The sequence below is a fragment of the Sodiomyces alkalinus genome, assembly GCF_003711515.1.
Source record: "Sodiomyces alkalinus F11 unplaced genomic scaffold SODALscaffold_5, whole genome shotgun sequence".
In the NCBI taxonomy this organism is placed as follows: Eukaryota; Fungi; Ascomycota; class Sordariomycetes; order Glomerellales; family Plectosphaerellaceae; genus Sodiomyces; species Sodiomyces alkalinus.
The window spans coordinates 467,697-483,700 of record NW_021167083.1 but is presented as its reverse complement, the minus strand read 5'-3'; the positions used below and the strand labels follow the sequence as shown (position 1 = coordinate 483,700).

Below are 16,004 nucleotides of genomic sequence, written 5' to 3'. Positions count from 1 at the left end.
TGGATCCATATCCATCCATCATCCATGGGAGACCGTCCCGTCGTGCCACGTTAGGCATCCCTGCATGTAAAAGTCCTCTCCATGCCAATGCCAATGGCACCCTTTCCCCACGCATAATTTCTACGGTCAAAAGCCAAGAACCAAAATGTGGGATGCGGCAGGCAGATGAACTGATGAATATTCAGTGAGATTGAATGAAATAATCAAGGTGATGAGCTGTCCAACGCCCATTGGTATCCTGAAATGCCTGTCCCTGTCCGTTTTCCAGTGTTCCATCTATCGCTATGCATATGCTTGCCAACGCACACAGTTACGTACGTACAATTGAACCCAGGTCCACTCGCTAGAACAAAAGAATAGAAGAATAAAAGAATAAAAAGCGTAACGAAAGAATTCCGGAGCAGTGGGGAGAGCTCCGGGATAATCTGGCATACACTCCGTAGTGCCGAGATTAATTTGTCGGAAAACCGAAGGAGAGGGCGGGAATTCGTAATTGTTCCGCCTAGATGACAGTGGGCATCGTGCCCTAACCAGCCGAGATCCTCATCAATTGCCAAGGTCCCCAGAAACCATGTCCTAGGTATTCGCATCCTTTGTGTAGCACGTCTGCCACACATTATCGAAGACTCCCAACTTCGACGGCGAAAGGTTGACTTTAGCCGGGGTCGGGACGTCCGCGGGTGTGTGTCAACGGAAGGTATTTCGCTCGATCGGTATTTCGGAGACCTTTTTACCGATAGTGGTAGGCAATGCCAATGGCGAGGATGTGTCCGATAAACTGGTCCTCAAAGAGGAGCTGGTTCGAGAAAAACATCGAAATAGATCCAACAATGTTGCCCTGCCGAAGACGCTGGATAGTGATGGCGAACCCCTTGGCAAGATGCTCCGAATCGAATTTCCACACGTACTTCGTACTCCGTGGGTTCGTTTCGGTACCCTCCGGCTTCGCGTGCCCCATCGCGCCCAGGAATCTGGCCCCATCTCGCATGCACACACCAATGGGCGCAGGTGTGGAGGGGTTTGACGTCACAAGCCGGCCTTCAGTAGGAGACAGGAACCCATCGTGCCGGGACACCATCGGCACCCACTTCGTAAGGTCGTCCACTAGGTCGTCGCGGCGGCAATGTCCAGCGTGCCCGGCCTGGTCGCTGGTCGTCTAATTTCCCTCGCCTTCGCATCGCCATTTCCATCACGGCCATGCGGATGAAATCGGGGTTCTCCCGCACTTCGCGTTGCCGCATTCCTCCGGGCGGGTAGGCAAAGGCAGTCTGCTTGGGCGACTGTGCGGGCGTCGGTGGGGGGCTAGTCTGCGTAGAAGACGGAGAGGGGGGTGGATAGGGTAACCGCGTCGAGCTCGCCGGGGACACGGTACGGGAACGCTGCACTCTATACGTTCGCATCTGAATCGAGGCGGTAAAGCTCCTCGTCGACGAGCGTGCCGTTGTTGTTGCAGCTGCTGATGTTGCCTGGTGCGTCTCGATACGCGCGTTGGTTGTGGGGTTGAGGTATCGGCGGAGTTCAGCTGAAGGGGCCTCTTCCAATACCGGCGGTCGCCGTTCGTCAGTGTAAGGCACCTTGTGGTCGATACTCAGAAGAGATCGCGTCAACAGGTCGTCCGGCGGGATGGACGACATGTTCATAGACGAAATGGACTTGGCGGCCGAACGTAGAGCCTTGAGAGATGCGGTCAAATTCGACTTGAAGGCGTATTTCAGCGGACGCAGGGGGAAAGCAAAGTCCGAGAAGGAAAGCTCCGATCTCGTGTCCGACCCATCCTCGTCCGGTTCCCCGGCCTGTCGTGCACCCTGCTCCTGCCCTGGGAAGACGCCGAAATCCAATTCCCCCGGCTCGTCCTCGGTGACGGACAGAGGGTGGTCTTCCGGCTGCCCAGGGGGTGACAGCACGGGTTCAAAAGACCGCCTTGGTTGCTTCCGCTTACCGCGTCGGATCCGTGGGCTGGTTCCAAAGGGCGTTCCGATAGACGAGAAGCAGTCGCTCGTCAAAGAGGAGCCCCCGAGAGAAGGCGGGGATTCCATCGACGACGTCCTTGTAGAAGAAGGCGAGCCAGGGACGCTATCGCTAACCAGGGACATGGCCTCGTCGACGTCCAGCTCTTCGGGAGGGGAGAGAAGTACGTCCATCATGCTCTTTCCCAAGGACAGACTGAGTTCGGTTTCAGGGACTTGCTGACGCTCGATGACGGCGTCCAGCATCAGAGTCCGATCCCCCCTCCCGTTCTTCCCGGTCCTCGCCACTCGCCGTTGCGGGCGAGGAATGTCCGTTACGGCCAGCAAGGCCGCCACTGCTGGAGGTATGGCCTCGGGTTTATGCACATCCCTCGGTCGGGACGACTTCCTCGCCGCATGATGTTGATGATGGGACACATGAGAACGGGAAGCAGGCTGCTTGGACCTGGAGGAGGGGATTTGCACGGGACTTGTGGGTATTGCCGACCGCGCGTCAGATGCAGACATGGTCGCTCGAGACAGGCTCGAAGGTGAGGGCTTCATAAAGTCGTTGACGGCCTTGCGTTTCGCCATGGTGGAGTGGTCAGTAGATTTGGGGGCAGCGATCGGTTGGTCGGCGAGCGTAACGTCGGGGACATCCTTTCTCCAGTCCGAGTCCCAGTCTGAATAATACGACGAGGTCGGAGGCGGACTCGAATTGTCTCGTGGAATAAAGGCTGTCTTCTCGGGACGGTGAGGGAGAATCGGTGAAGGCGAAGGGGGCGAGGCAGGAGGTGTGGGCAAGGAGTGGTGATGACGATTCCGTTGGCCTTGGGGAGGACTCGGTGACGGGTGTTTATTGGAATAAAGAAAACTCCTGGGGGTCATCATGGCGAGTTCAGATTCCGTGGCCTCCGCGAAACCAGCGGGGTCATCGCTTTGATTAGGTGTCTGATTCAGCGGAGACAAGGGGTGGGCAGTGGACAGTGGGTGGGCACGGGGCTGTCGGGTATCGAGGTGCTTTCGGCAGGTCAAAAATTAGGGGACCACTGGCCGTTGTAACTGTGCCTTGTGGGGTTCAGACTCCAGAAGCTAGGGTCGTGCAAGAGCAAGAGAAGGTGGCCCAGAAGGTTTCCCTCACGTAACGCCAACGGTCTGGCAGCTAATCAGAGCTTCTCCCCACGCGACCCCGTCTAGTGTTGTCTGGTGCGTCTGGCGTGTCTGGTGTGTCTGGGTGCAGGCGCCCCCGAGGTGTATCCCGAGCCAAGGAGATGAAGACGACGCTTGGACGCTCTAGCGAAGCTAGCAGTAATGTGTGGTTTGGTTCCCCGAGTTGATTTTGGTGCAAGTGCTTCGTAACGCGAAGAGGCCGAATGCGTGAAGGGGACGTATCCGTAAAGGGTTGCGGTTGCCACTTAGTACTGGTAATGCTGCGTGCTGGCGATGCTCGTCGAACAAGTCAAGGAGATACCAGAAGAGACGTCGCGTGCCCCGATCGCTGGTTGTTTGGAGGGTGTCGACGGGTGCTGATGCAGGGGTCGTTAGGCTCAATGTGCGACCGGGGGGGGGTCGGAACTTGTCGTCCCCAATGCCCTGCTGCCCCGTTGCATGCACGACGCAGACAAGAGTGGACGTCAAATGAAACCAAGAGAAAGCGACGGTGAGAAAAGATGCTGCTTCGGAGGTCGAGGATTTGGATGGAGAAAGGGGGAGGAGATGGGGAAAAGAAAAGAAAATAGGGGGATGAGGGAAGGGAAGAGAAGGGAAGAGGAGGCAAGTCGTGGAACGCGATAAGGAAACAACCAGAGGCTATCCTTCCCTTTGCTGGGCGGATCTAGGGGTTTAGGAGTGATGGTGGCAGGCACGACTGAAGAGGTACATGCTCCACCACCTAAGAGACCAGTTTCACTTTGTTGTACCTGTACTCGATAAATAGACCAAATCTTATTAATATGTACGACTCTGTGTCACTTGTCACTGAGGTAGTTTCCCTGGCGATCTCAGGTGCGACCTCGTATCTTTGTTTGTATAGTACCCTTTATATGCCCCTGGGTACTCAGAGGCACCTACCCTAAGGTACCTAAGGTACCCAGGAAAACACTGTACACGTAGATAATCCAACCCAGCACGCAGGCACACCTTGGGGTATGTGGCAGTAGCCCTTGGGCAGCAGCACGAGTCGAGTGTGAGATCAGCGACAAGCCCTGCCATGCCCTCCCTGCCTTCCAGGTTGTGAAGGCAATGAGTGGATCCTGCTGCGAATCTCCGTCATACCTTCCCGATTCAGCACCGACACCAATAGAGATCCTCCGATAAGAATCAATCAAGAAGCAGGGACGAAGACGGGGAAGACAAGGATCCGCGTTATGTAGCTCGAGTCAGCCACCAGCCATCTACAAAGTGAATAGGAGAAAAAACTTTGTACATAAGCACAACGACAATACTCCGGCTGTACATTGAGTATATCGCGGCTTCTGGTCTTTTCTGAGGTCTTACACGTACCATGTATCTAGCCTCTCATGGTCATCTTGTCGTCGACTAAGGTATGTCACCTTAGGCAGATAGATGTTGGAATATTGGAATTTCCGACCCTCCTGGATGACGCGGTAATACTTACTTCGTACTCGGTATTCGATCCCTAGCCCTGGGGAACAACTTTTGTTATCTTGAATTAATAGCACGTAGTGCATAGCATCACCACTCCGCCTGTCTATTCCGTGCTCAATAACTTGCTGTCCTCAGAATTATCCCATGTGATGATTGTCATTTCGGGATTTGGGACAGAAGTGGGCCTTGTGCACGGGAGAAGGAACGGGACACGGGACCCGGGACACGGGGAAAAGGGAAAAGGGAAAAGGGGCGGCGATCTACTCCATAATAATAAAGTCCCCTGAACTGTCTGTTTTCCTTTGTCAGTGGGCATGCATGGAATCGACAATCTTATGCGAAACTATGAAACTTTGCCAATGAGCGGGCGTCTCGGCCGACTAGGATGACAGTGGATGACATGGTGACCGCCATGTCATCACGCCGGCAGAAAGGAACAAAGCCCTGTCTGTTCGTTGGGGGTTCGTTTGGCCACATCCACCGCCATGTCTGATGGACGCGTGTCTTGGGGTCGCTGGACCCTGAAGCACCTCGGCTAGGAAAGATGGGGGAAAAGGGCAAGAAAAAAAAGAAGAAGAAATAAGAAAAGAAGGAAAAAAAGAGGTGCGAACCGCGACTGCACGACTGCATGCAATTGTCGGGCTTCGCCGCTTCAATAAGGTAGCGGGCGCACCCCCAAACCCGGTCCATCCGGTCCCTCCCGCTCCCGAGTTTGTTCGAAAAAAAAAAGAAGGAAAAACCCCCTCCCTGTCGGTGACTAAATCGGCCGTTCATGCCTTGCGCGATGTCGGCGTCTAGGCAGTAGATAGGAAGCAGAGGAAAGAACAACTCATCAGACATCAAGCATATCAGCTCGTTGTCCCACGGCGTTGGGTTTCAAGCCCGTCAGTCACATGGCTTTCTATCTGCAACCGTCGGACGATGGAGGGACGTTTTCTTCCTTCTTCTTCGCCTTTTTAGTTTTCTTCTTCCGAGCAGAGATAAGGAATGCAATATAAATATAATAATCACATACCACCATCTCCTCCCTCTCATCTGCCTGCCAGCTTGCTTGCCCAGTCACCCCCCTCGATGCATGCAAGTGCTCTATTCCAGCGACGACCAAGTAGGCACGCCAAAGAAAGAAGGAAAATGTAACCCTTATCGTCGCCACTTAATTCGTCCTTCGCTCTCCTACGCGTCGCGTCGTCTTGCTGTCTTTCCCTCTCTCGGTAGGTGTAGGCGTCGTCGTGCATGCCCGCGGGGGGGCGCGTTGCATTTTGCGGGGAGGGGGTATTCAGGAAATAGGAATACCTACTAGATCGTGGACGTAGGTATGGATGGATCGATGCTGCTGCTGCAGGAGCAGAAAGAGGATTAAGGGGGTGTGGTTTTTTTCTTTTCTTTTCTTTTCTTTTTCTTTTATCTGCCAATCCAAAATGTGACAGTTGAACATTATCATTCGCCTCGTCTTCGTCCTCCGTTCCGCCACCATAGTCTTTAGACTAAGTAGCCAAGCATTCGGACGGACCTTGGGGTGGTCGACGATGCCACCGATCAGGTTCACAAGGAATGATCCCCGATTTTCACTTCCCCTAACGAGTCAGCGCGACAAGTAACTTGGGCCGATGAAATGTGAGGGAGAGGGATGTCATGCACTCGTCAATTTCTGGACCGTGGGGGGGGGGGGAGCAAGGGGGGAAAAAAGAAAAAAAGAAAAAAAAGAAAAAAGAAAAAAAAGAAAAAAGAAAAAAAAGAAAAAAGAAAAAAAAGAAAAAAGGGCCGTTAGTAGGGAGTAACAACCCGAGTCGTGCTCTGAGCATGATGGCCTTTACAAATATCGCCAGGCCATTCAGAGCTCAAGGAGAAACCTCTAGGACTCGTTCCAACAGCGCCGACACAAATGCCGGCCAGACCTCTGCAAATTTCGAAGATGCCCATTTTTTGTTCCTTTTTTGAACAGTCTCCTATCCCTAGTCCGAAGCTCTCATTCGTGTAGTTGACCCCAACGCCAAACCATGCTTCCCTCCAACCCGGTCCTTGTCATGGGCCTGTGTCGGGATCTAGCCATAAAAATCCCATTCATCGTCGCGCAAAAAGTAGGCCTCACACCAGAAATGAAAGAGGAAGAAAAAAAAAAGAGGCCGCATTCCCCATCACGCCCGAGTTGACGAGCTGGGTCCCAACCCATTGAACAACTTGTCCTTCACCTCCACCGCCATGAGCCCCGTCCTCTCCTGCACAGCCACCGAGTTGAAATCCTTCGTCAGCTTCTCGACGGCCACATCCACCTTCCGAGCGCCGCCACCGGCCCCGGCCACGCCAATGGCCGTCATGCTCGACGGGCCCGCGTGGCCGGCGCGGCCCTGGCGCGTAACCTGCCCCGTGACCTCGCGGATCTTGGACGCCAAGTCGAGCATCTGGCTGTTCCCGTAGTCGCGGTTCGTCAGCAGCGGGCTCTGGCTCAGCGTCTGCACCCAGTACTTGTGCCACAGCAGCTCGAGCATGCGCGCCTCCAGCGTGCTCTTGTAGTGCGACACCTCGAGGCTGTAGTACTTGCTCGCGTGCGCGCCGAACTCAGCCGCCTTGGCCAGCGGGACGGCCTGCCACCCGTCGCGGTCGACCGGGCCCGGGGCCGGGGGTTGGGCGTGCTCCTTTATGCCGATGGGCGGCGGGGGGTGGGTGCGGAAGGCGCCGATCTCGACCTTGCCGGCGCTGATGGTGCGGTCCGGGTCGATGACCACGGCGAGGAACGGGTCCTGGTACGTCTGCTGCGTGGTCTGGGTGGCGACGTCGATGCCGGAGAGCCAGCACCCGTAGCCCGGGTGCGAGTGGTACCAGCCCACGAGGTTCTCCTGGCGGCCCTGGCGGCGGCACCCGCTGAGGTACTCGACCATGTACTCGTCGGCTTCCGAGTGGGCGTTGACGCGGGTCTCGGTGCCCTCGACGGGGAGGCGGAAAGCGTCGGTGACGATGAAGGCGTCGCCGTTGATGTAACCTTGCATGACGCCCATGACCTCGAGGTTGCCGCCCGAGCGGGCGTGCATGACCATCTTGATGAGGGCGGTGGCGCTGATGCGGACGTGTTTGAAGTACTTGGGATCTAGAAGCCAGGGCTTCGAATTCACCACCTCCCTGTTCGCCTCCTCGTCGTATTGGTAGAGGGCATCGCGTTTGGGATCGACCAGCTTGACATTATTTTCCAGCTCTAGATTCGGAATTGGTTAGCACTCTAGAAGGGGTATTCTGGCAGGAAAGCTCGTCGTCATGGAGAACGTACCCCAGCAAGCCAGAGGGGGAGCCACGGGCTTCTGGGCCATGGCTGCGGTTCCCTGGACGGCGAGTGCCCGTCAAATGGTCGAATGTGTTTGCCCGGTAAGCTCTCTATGTCAGATATTGTCGACGTGATACGGGGGGAGGTGAAAGCAGTGATTGTGGTTTGGCTTCTCGATTGTTGACAAGATGGAAGACGCCGTTGAAAGCACGCAGCAGCTCCCCGAAGCAAGAGCAAGCTATGGTACCAAGTAACTACCTTAGGTAAGGTAATTACCCCACGCAGGCAAACCACGATTCTTATCGATAAGCCGGGCAAGATGACTAAAACAAGAATCTTGTTGTGGTCCATGCGTTCGACCCAAACAACGTTACTCCTGGTCCGTCCTCCCTCACAACATGATCGTCTGGATGAACCAGTTACCACTTGAATTCCTCAGCCTTCTGTTCCCTTGAACGTTAGGAAACCCGACCTTGGAATCGTTTTACTCGGTTTGGCAGATATGGAAACGGTCACTCCAGGTCCATGCCGCGGCTGGTGTCCAACCTGACACAAACGACTGATATGGCGTTGGGATATGTCATATACTGCCAGGGATGGACAGGAGAATTGTATCGTAGCTGTGTCTGCTAAGACATTATCTTGGTTTGCCTTTATGAAAGAAGAAAAGTTAACTTAATGTACATGTGACGATGGACCATGGCATTCTTTCTATGAGCTTGACTTGGAAATGTATGGGGGTCCAACGTGCCCCTTTCTTTGCCCCCCGCGCGAACACTCGAACTTGTCAGAATCTATTTGGGCCCCTACCCAAACACCCAACCGTATCTTTGGAAACAACAAAGGGGGGATACTAGGGTGCTTGTTGTGGATCGGGTCAAAAGGGGGCCCAGCAAGCACAGCGTCACTTGTCACGTCGGCACAAAGGCGATGTTCGGAAGTTCCAGCATCACCACCGCACCCTCCACCTACATCTACAGTGGCAAAGAAGAAACAAAAGAGATATCTCATTGCCAGGATGAGAAATCCCGACGCAAACTTCTCGCAGCACAAGGCAGGGAGGGACCTTATTTAAGAGCCGCAGCCACTGTCCGTCCAGACCATGCCCCATCTCTTCATCTTCAGGCATTACTCCCCCCCCCGGTTCTTTGCAGAGGGAAGAGACGACAACGCACTAGATACACTTGATACCGACCATGGCCTCCTCACGCAACGAAACCCGGCAAGCTGACACCAAGATGCCCCCCCGCCAGGACGGAGAACAAAAACAACCCAACCCCTCGGCAGAACACACCTACTTCTTCTACGGCTCCCTCATGGACCCCCTGACCTTCCAGGGCGTCACCCTGGCCCCCGATCTTCCGGAATACCGCGACGCCTGGATCGAAGGCTACGAAGTGAAGATGTGGGGTCCATACCCTGCCTTGCGTGCCGTCTCCCAGGGAGCCAGCAATAATAGCAATAGCAGCAGCAGCAGCAGCAGCAACATCCCGGCCACTCCCCCCCCTTTCTCCGACGCAAAGCAGCCCAGGGTCGTCGGCAAGGTCTGGGTCGATTCCTCCCGCGACCCGGACATCTTCCGCCGGCTACAGAGATACGAGACGGACAGCTACGAGGCGCGCATCGTGACCGTCCACTTTTCGGACGGGAAACCCGCTCCCATCCAGGCGCGTGCCTTTGTGTGGGCGGGCGAACAGTCGGCTCTGCGAGACGGAGAGTTCGATTTAAAGCTGTACCAGGGCGTTTTGGGCGGGCCTTCTTCTCTGTAGCTGCGGTTTTAATCTCGTTGCCGGGGAAGCGCCGAGAATCGGCGTGTCCTCGGTGCTTGTTTGACGGAAATTTGACTTGGGAATCCGGGCGGAGGAGTCTCGGCTCGAGGGTCCCAGGAGCCTGTCAAGTGCGGCGGAAGAGTTCGATCTCACAACGGGTCTTCAGAGCCGTAAGAAACACTTAAATAGACTGGACTGATGCAATTTTCCATACTGAGACAATCCCCCCACACTGAGCAGCATTCTTCTTTTTACCATTACTGCATTACTGCCCGTGATAGCTTGCTTTCCAGGTAAAAGACGGCGTGGAAGATGACTGACTCATATGACGAAGCGTGATCATGAACCAACTCGTGCAAGCGGATGTCTTCCAACCTATTCATGTTCCTATTCCCCCTTGCTCCGCCGCAGCACGGTCTGACCTAAGATCTCCTACTAGCCATAATACCGATAGAGGAGAGGGAGGCAACTACGGAGTAATGTTAAACCCATGGGAGAGGATGCGAAGCCCGACATATATCCGAGGGCGGGGGAAGCCTTACCTTGGCAACAGCAACAGTGCCTAAATATTCCCCCGCCCTGGATGAGGAAAGATAGTCTAAGCCCGTCATCTCCGTCTACTATAGTAACGGGGGCAAAGCCTCGTATAACTAGGACCGGACGCCCCGGAGTACTTATCTCGGTGTCTTTCTTGGGAAGGCGTTAATGTCCTAACGGAAACGCGGCCAAGAGACGTAAGTCGGTGCCCACGTCAGAGTCAAAAGTGTCCTTGACGGGGTTCGAGGAGGTGATAATACACAAGGGGAGGATTTTCTGCCTCGAGGCAGGGGCTTACAGGCACTGCCCTGAACTGCACTGCAAACCGCACTGCCCCATGATGAATGATTCTTGCGCACACATCGACCAACAATATCAGATGAGCCGACTCGGAGGAAAAAAATGTGATGAATTGATCATACGGCACACGGTTCGGCCCGCCTGGGAGAGATCAGGACTCCAGACGGTCATGGAGTCCACGAGTACGTCTCATGTGAGTTCAGATTCAGATGATGACAGAGACCAAGTCCGACCAACTGAATAAGGTAAACAGGATGCTACTCAGTAACATATTGTGTACGAAGTAGAACGCTTGTGAGAGCATTGTCTGACTTTCTGCTGATGATGGTAGTAAGCAAGACAAAAAAGTCTTCATAACGGCCTCTGTAAGTATCGGATGGGATCCCCACGACTGGACGCCATCAGATCATCTCACCAAGCCTTTTTATGTCGCAAGGCGCCGGCTTATGCTGGCTCATGTGTCGTCTCCCACGTTCCTCCGTTTCGGCCGTGCTAGGGTGTTCGGGTATAGCACTCGCCGGGGTAGCGAGTCTGGGTGCTGCTCCGTACGCTGTAGAACTGCAGAAATCTGACCGAAGCAATTACCTACCAACCAGCCAGTCTGGCCTCTTTCCGAAGAAAAGCGAAAGGCAAGCCACCTCGACGCCAGGCGTACATCGCCGCATCCCATTCGAGCATGGAGAAAACTTAAAGGATTGCTACATCGGCCATGGCGTCCGAGAGGGAAAAAGGGGCAGAAAAAGGGGGAGGGGGAGGGGATGGGTGAATAATGTTGATAAACTACATTACCTAAAATTTCCTTCAGCGAGAAGCAGACGACAGCCAGCCAGACCGAGTCGAAGATATTTTTGAATCACCTACATCTTTCCATCTTGTGGTCTTCGTCGCAGTAAGAAAAAAGAAGAAGAAAGAGTCAGCAGTCAACAGCAGTAGTGCTCTCTAGCACCAGACTGACGTTTTGGATGTGATGAGGGGGATTAACAGGACGCCACGCCTTATAACCGATTCTTCTCCCCGTCTGGACGAGGGGAACCCATGACCATCAACGAAGCGTTTGGGACCAGGGTCTTGAAGAAAACGGTATTCGAAAGACGACAAGACGAAACAGAGAGGCTCTTCTATGCGCCGCGCCCCCCCACCCCCCCCTCACCCCCCCTTTTTTATTATTATTTTTATTCTATATCCCTTTTTGCAACATCATCTGCATCTGGACCGGACCATAGTGCTTTTGCCGTTTCGAGAAGAATATGTTGAGGACATGGAAGGACCTCTTCTCGGCGCAGCCCGTGCTGGAAGTGGCCGACCTTACCTTGGTTGACTTGGACGACGAGAAGATGAACAGAGCGGTGGTGAGAAAGCAAGATATGCACCTCCTCCCGTGGATGTGCATCACCTATCTCCTGAGTAAGTGGGCCTTCGGATAGAGAGAGGGACGAGCGGTCGAGGCTGACAGAAATACCGCGACAGACTACTTGAACCGGGTCAGCCTGGGCAACGCGCGCACTCTAAACGACGACAACATCCAAGACAACATCATGCAGCACCTCGACCTCACGGGCCAGCGCTACAGCGTCGCCATCGCCGTCTTCTTCGTCCCCTACGTCCTGATGGAGTTCCCGGGGAACGTGCTGATGCGCCACTTCTCGCCCAGCCGGTGGATCTCCCGCATCGTCACCTCGGTCGGCTTCGTCACCATCTGCACGGCCAGCGCCACCACGTACCGGCGGCTGCTCGTGGCGCGCTTCTTCCTGGGCATGGCCGAGGCCGGCTTCTCCTCGGGCGTCATGATGCACCTCTGCTTCTGGTACAAGCCCGAGGAGCGCGCCGGCCGCATGGCCATCTTCGCCTCCAGCGTCGCCCTCGCCTGCGCCTTCGGCGGCCTGCTGGCGTCGGCCATCTCGTTCCTCAACGGTGTCGCCGGGCTCGCCGGCTGGCAGTGGCTCTTCATCCTCGAGGGCGCCCCGGGCATGCTGGTCGGCATGCTGGTCTGGTTCCTGCTGCCGGACTACCCGCAGACGGCGCGCTGGCTCACGCCCTACGAGCGCGCCTTCGCCATCAAGCGCCTCGGCGCCTACGCGCCCACCATGCACGACGACTGCTGGAACTGGAAGACGGTCAAGCAAACGGTGCGGGATCCCGTGTTTTGGCTGTTCGCCGTCCAGTACTTCCTCATGACCAACTCGCTCAACGCGTTCGGCTACTTCACGCCTACCATCATCTCGTCGATGGGGTTCGCGGGCTACAACGGGCAGCTCCTGACGGTGCCCCCGAATATTTTCGCCTTGCTGGTCATTGTGAGCAACTGCCTGCATAGCGACAAGACGAGAGAACGGTCGCGGCATATCATCGCCGCATTGGTGTTTGTGGCGGCGGGCTACCTGGTGCTGGCGCTGGTGCCGAACTGGGGGGTTCGGTATGCAGCCGTGTTCGTGATAGCGTGTACGAACGCGGCGGTTTTGCCATTTATTGCGGTGAGTTGTTGACAGGGAGCGACGGGGACTTTTCTTGCTCCCACTCCACCTCTCTTCGTGTGCCTTCTTGCTGACGGATGTACCACGACAGCACCGAACAGCAACAGTGACGGGGTCGATGGCGACTGCGGTGGCCACGGGAGGCATGGTAGCCATCTCCAACTGCGCGGGGCTTTCCGCCCCGTTTCTCTTCCCCGGCCGCACGGCACCCATGTTCTCCATGGGCAACTGGACCATCTTTGCGTTTCTCATGTTGTCGGTGTTGATGAGCCTATACGCGTGGCACATGTTGGGCAGCCATAGCGGGTACAGAACAGAGGGGGCCAACACGGTGGCGCGGTCACGCGGTGAGGTTGAGAAGGTGGGCGACAGTCTTGACATGGAGTCTGCACCGGCGACGCCTTCGATTGGGTCGGAGGAAACCAGGATTGTGGAAGTGAAGACCTTGGAGGATCTTGAAAAAAGGGACAAGGTGCGAGAGAAAGTGAGGGAGATTTGATTGATGAGTGGATGGGTTTTATAGGCATGGGCGATTCCTTACAAGCGTAATAGCGTGTCGTATGGGATGAGGAATGAGATCATAGAAATTGACGTATCTCGTAGGCATCTCAGCCACTTCATCCGGGCGTAAACAGGTCGAGGTACTGGGTAGAGTGAAGTCGAAGTCGAAACAACGTGTCGGCGAGGCTACGCATAGATGGTGTATGGCGGCCTTCTTTCTCCGCCTTCTCCAGAGCTTCGTACGGTGCGCGAACCTCTTCTTCCTTGCGGCTCTCGTCCTCTCTTATGCGTCTCAAATACCACCGCTCCTCCTTCCGGTCCTCCCGGCACGCTTCGAGTAGGTAGTACCAGCCCGCGTCCGGGCCGTCGTACGACGTTTCCGACGCATCGTCTCCCGCGTCGGATGTATCTTTTCCCTCGCCGTAGCATCCGCATTCGTCCGCGTTGGTACAATCGCAGTCATTGGATTCGTCGTCGCTGTCGTCGATATCTTCGTCAAAGTGATGAGGCTCGATGTTGGCGCTGCAATGTTCGGGTAGCGCAGTAAAGCGATGGAAGCAAACCGGCAGATCATTCTTTCGAGCTGAGCCGGTCATCTTGGGGATGTCAATCCGCCTTGGATGTCTTTGGGAATGGGTGATTGGGGGTCAGTTCAGATCAGTTCATCAGGACTCGGGAGGGGAGGGTCTACTCCGTACGGGGTGACTCGTGTGCTTAGATAAGCTGCCCCGCATAGTCTTCACCGCTTGTGCTTGCCGTGGGAACGACAACGACAACGACGACGACTACAACGCGACCTAGGTATGAGCGCCATCAATATCTGCGTACCTTTTTCAATCCAAGTTCCTAACGAGCTGTCTGTCTACCTCAATTAGCCATATTGATGAGTTAGAAGTCCGCTGGCAATTTTGTCTTCTTCCATTCACGATGTAATGCCAAATGCCAAATGCCAAATGCCAAATGCCAAATGCCAAATGCCACTGATGCTGTTGGTGTCACCTCTACAACCGCATGCCATCTACCGTCTACTGACGCAGTAAGTTCCCTCATCTCTACATTATCACATCACGTTGCTTCAAGTACTTCAAGTACGGAGATGCATCACTTTGCTCCTGAAACCGCTGTCACTTCTTCCACACTCGAGAAGATCCTCAGTTGGGCCAGTAAAGTACCACGTCAGCCACCTAAGGTACCTAATAAGGTACCTCAGGGAGGGTCACGTAGATCCAGTGTCAAATGAGCATCGTCCACCACCACCATGGCGCAAGCTGTTCACTTCTATTCCGTACAGAGTAAGCCCCAATAATCAATCCAATCTGCAATGCAATTCTGCATAGGGTTTAGCACCTGGCTATTTCGGCGTCTTTCGAGGCGGAGGCGAGGCGGAGGCGAGGCGGCAAGCTCTTCTATTTAAGTCCTTTCCTTTGTACCGGAGTTTGTACTTGGTACTTCGTAAGGTACCTTATTATAAGTTAAGGCAAGGTAGGTAGCAAAAAGGGCTCCATGACAGTTGTATTGCACCAGTGGTTAGCGCTTAACAACCCCGCTTATTCCTCTCAATCCAGTAAAGTATGGAAGGTTTCAGTACCTACGTCCAGTAAACGATGCCCTCAGCCCCCCTGTCCACTCTACTTTAACCCTGGGCGGTCTGGGCAGTCAACTCTGACGTTCTTTGATTGATGCTCCCTACCTTACTTGTAGTCACTACTAAAAGGTAGGTAGGTAGGGTTATTCTTTGGGTGGTCACCTGTTTCCCTTCCAGTTTTTTTGCCCTTTCTTTTTATTTTCATTATTAGGCATCGGCCTTGGCCTTTTTCTTTTTTTCCACTTCTGGCCCTTTGCGTTTTTCATGTTCAACTCTTCGACCAACTTCTCCCTTACTTCACCAACAAGGCCTAACCATCCGCGACCAGAATCAAACGGATCTTACAGCCAGCTCTGCCTAGTTCTACTTTCCACTTCCGGGACCTTCTGGGGCTAAGAAGGCTACGATTGATGAGTCGGCCCCGGAGCGTATATATATATATATATATATATTTCACCGTCCATATTCGGACTTTTTTTTTGTCGTTTCCGTAGCAGTCATCTTCTTTCTACCTTGCTCTTATACAAACGCGAGTTCTCTTCCGAACATCTACTTCGGACTTTGGACTCCTCACCTGCTTTCGTTTACATTCTCCAGAGTTGTCTCGTTGCCCTCGGCTTTGGACTGGGGGCCTTGGACCGTACTCGACGAACACCTTAAACCGAAAGAAAGCAAACATGATGTCGCCCTCTTATCCTGGTGCCACTATGGATTTGCTGGAAACACCCTTCAATGGCGGTGACCACTCAGCTCCTAATCAAGGTCCAAACGGCAACACTTATCTCTCGCGCCTGGAACAATTTCGTCGGAGCGATTACGAACGAGATGCTATGATCCAGGTGCGTCCGGTTGGGGAGGACAGGACAGAGGACCTCGTTTCATTCCTCGTTCCTTCTTCTCGTCACCGTCATCGTCCTTGACTGCAACTGAAAATTTCATACTCATCTTCTCATCTTCTCATCTTCTCATCTTCTCATCTTCTCATCTTCTCATCTTCTCATCTTCTCATCTTCTCATCTTCTCATCTTCTCATCT

General features: G+C 54.4%; 7 protein-coding genes across 7 annotated transcripts in view; 4 read left to right on the top strand and 3 right to left on the bottom strand.

The window, feature by feature from the left end:
* Positions 1-616: 616 nt before the first annotated feature.
* On the bottom strand, positions 617-4,157 carry SODALDRAFT_359572 (hypothetical protein; the record flags this gene model as incomplete). The annotated part of the gene is made up of 9 exons (XM_028614187.1): positions 617-653; positions 735-1,141; positions 1,194-2,883; positions 2,997-3,038; positions 3,088-3,239; positions 3,369-3,622; positions 3,812-3,837; positions 3,918-3,937; positions 4,086-4,157. The coding sequence occupies 9 exons, from the start codon at positions 4,155-4,157 to the stop codon at positions 617-619; spliced, it is 2,700 nt and encodes an 899-aa protein (XP_028466283.1).
* Positions 4,158-6,403: 2,246 nt separating this feature from the next.
* On the bottom strand, positions 6,404-8,030 carry SODALDRAFT_378672 (COP9 signalosome complex subunit 5). The gene is made up of 2 exons (XM_028614996.1): positions 7,813-8,030; positions 6,404-7,740 (listed from the first exon to the last, which is right to left on the bottom strand). The coding sequence occupies exons 1-2, from the start codon at positions 7,850-7,852 to the stop codon at positions 6,689-6,691; spliced, it is 1,092 nt and encodes a 363-aa protein (XP_028466282.1). The 5' UTR covers positions 7,853-8,030; the 3' UTR covers positions 6,404-6,688.
* A 763-nt stretch (positions 8,031-8,793) lies between these two features.
* Positions 8,794-9,806, top strand: SODALDRAFT_333063 (hypothetical protein). Its single transcript, XM_028611874.1, has one exon. It carries the CDS (start codon positions 9,045-9,047, stop codon positions 9,573-9,575), a length of 531 nt encoding a protein of 176 aa, XP_028466281.1. The 5' UTR covers positions 8,794-9,044; the 3' UTR covers positions 9,576-9,806.
* A 1,315-nt stretch (positions 9,807-11,121) lies between these two features.
* Positions 11,122-13,382, top strand: SODALDRAFT_339871 (major facilitator superfamily transporter; the record flags this gene model as incomplete). Its single annotated transcript, XM_028612894.1, has 4 exons — positions 11,122-11,126; positions 11,668-11,816; positions 11,880-12,883; positions 12,975-13,382. 4 exons carry the CDS (start codon positions 11,122-11,124, stop codon positions 13,380-13,382), a joined length of 1,566 nt encoding a protein of 521 aa, XP_028466280.1.
* Positions 13,383-13,500: 118 nt separating this feature from the next.
* SODALDRAFT_359568 (hypothetical protein) lies at positions 13,501-14,198 on the bottom strand (the record flags this gene model as incomplete). Its single annotated transcript, XM_028614186.1, has 2 exons — positions 13,501-14,008; positions 14,128-14,198. 2 exons carry the CDS (start codon positions 14,196-14,198, stop codon positions 13,501-13,503), a joined length of 579 nt encoding a protein of 192 aa, XP_028466279.1.
* Positions 14,199-14,278: 80 nt separating this feature from the next.
* On the top strand, positions 14,279-14,730 carry SODALDRAFT_163113 (hypothetical protein). Its single transcript, XM_028606948.1, has one exon. It carries the CDS (start codon positions 14,331-14,333, stop codon positions 14,622-14,624), a length of 294 nt encoding a protein of 97 aa, XP_028466278.1. The 5' UTR covers positions 14,279-14,330; the 3' UTR covers positions 14,625-14,730.
* Positions 14,731-15,732: 1,002 nt separating this feature from the next.
* The window catches only part of SODALDRAFT_333058 (hypothetical protein), a 2,584-nt gene continuing 2,312 nt past the window's right edge, over positions 15,733-16,004 (top strand). The window contains exon 1 of the mRNA XM_028611873.1: positions 15,733-16,004. The gene's annotated coding sequence lies outside the window, so the exon portion shown is untranslated.

Coding starts and splice junctions, on each gene's coding strand:
- SODALDRAFT_333063 (XM_028611874.1), top strand. CDS start 9,045: ATGCCCCCCCGCCAGGACGGAGAACAAAAACAACCCAACCCCTCGGCA.
- SODALDRAFT_378672 (XM_028614996.1), bottom strand. CDS start 7,852: ATGGCCCAGAAGCCCGTGGCTCCCCCTCTGGCTTGCTGGG. Junction 7,741..7,812: donor TCCCCCTCTGGCTTGCTGGG/GTACGTTCTCCA, acceptor TTCCGAATCTAG/AGCTGGAAAATAATGTCAAG.
- SODALDRAFT_163113 (XM_028606948.1), top strand. CDS start 14,331: ATGCCAAATGCCAAATGCCAAATGCCAAATGCCACTGATGCTGTTGGT.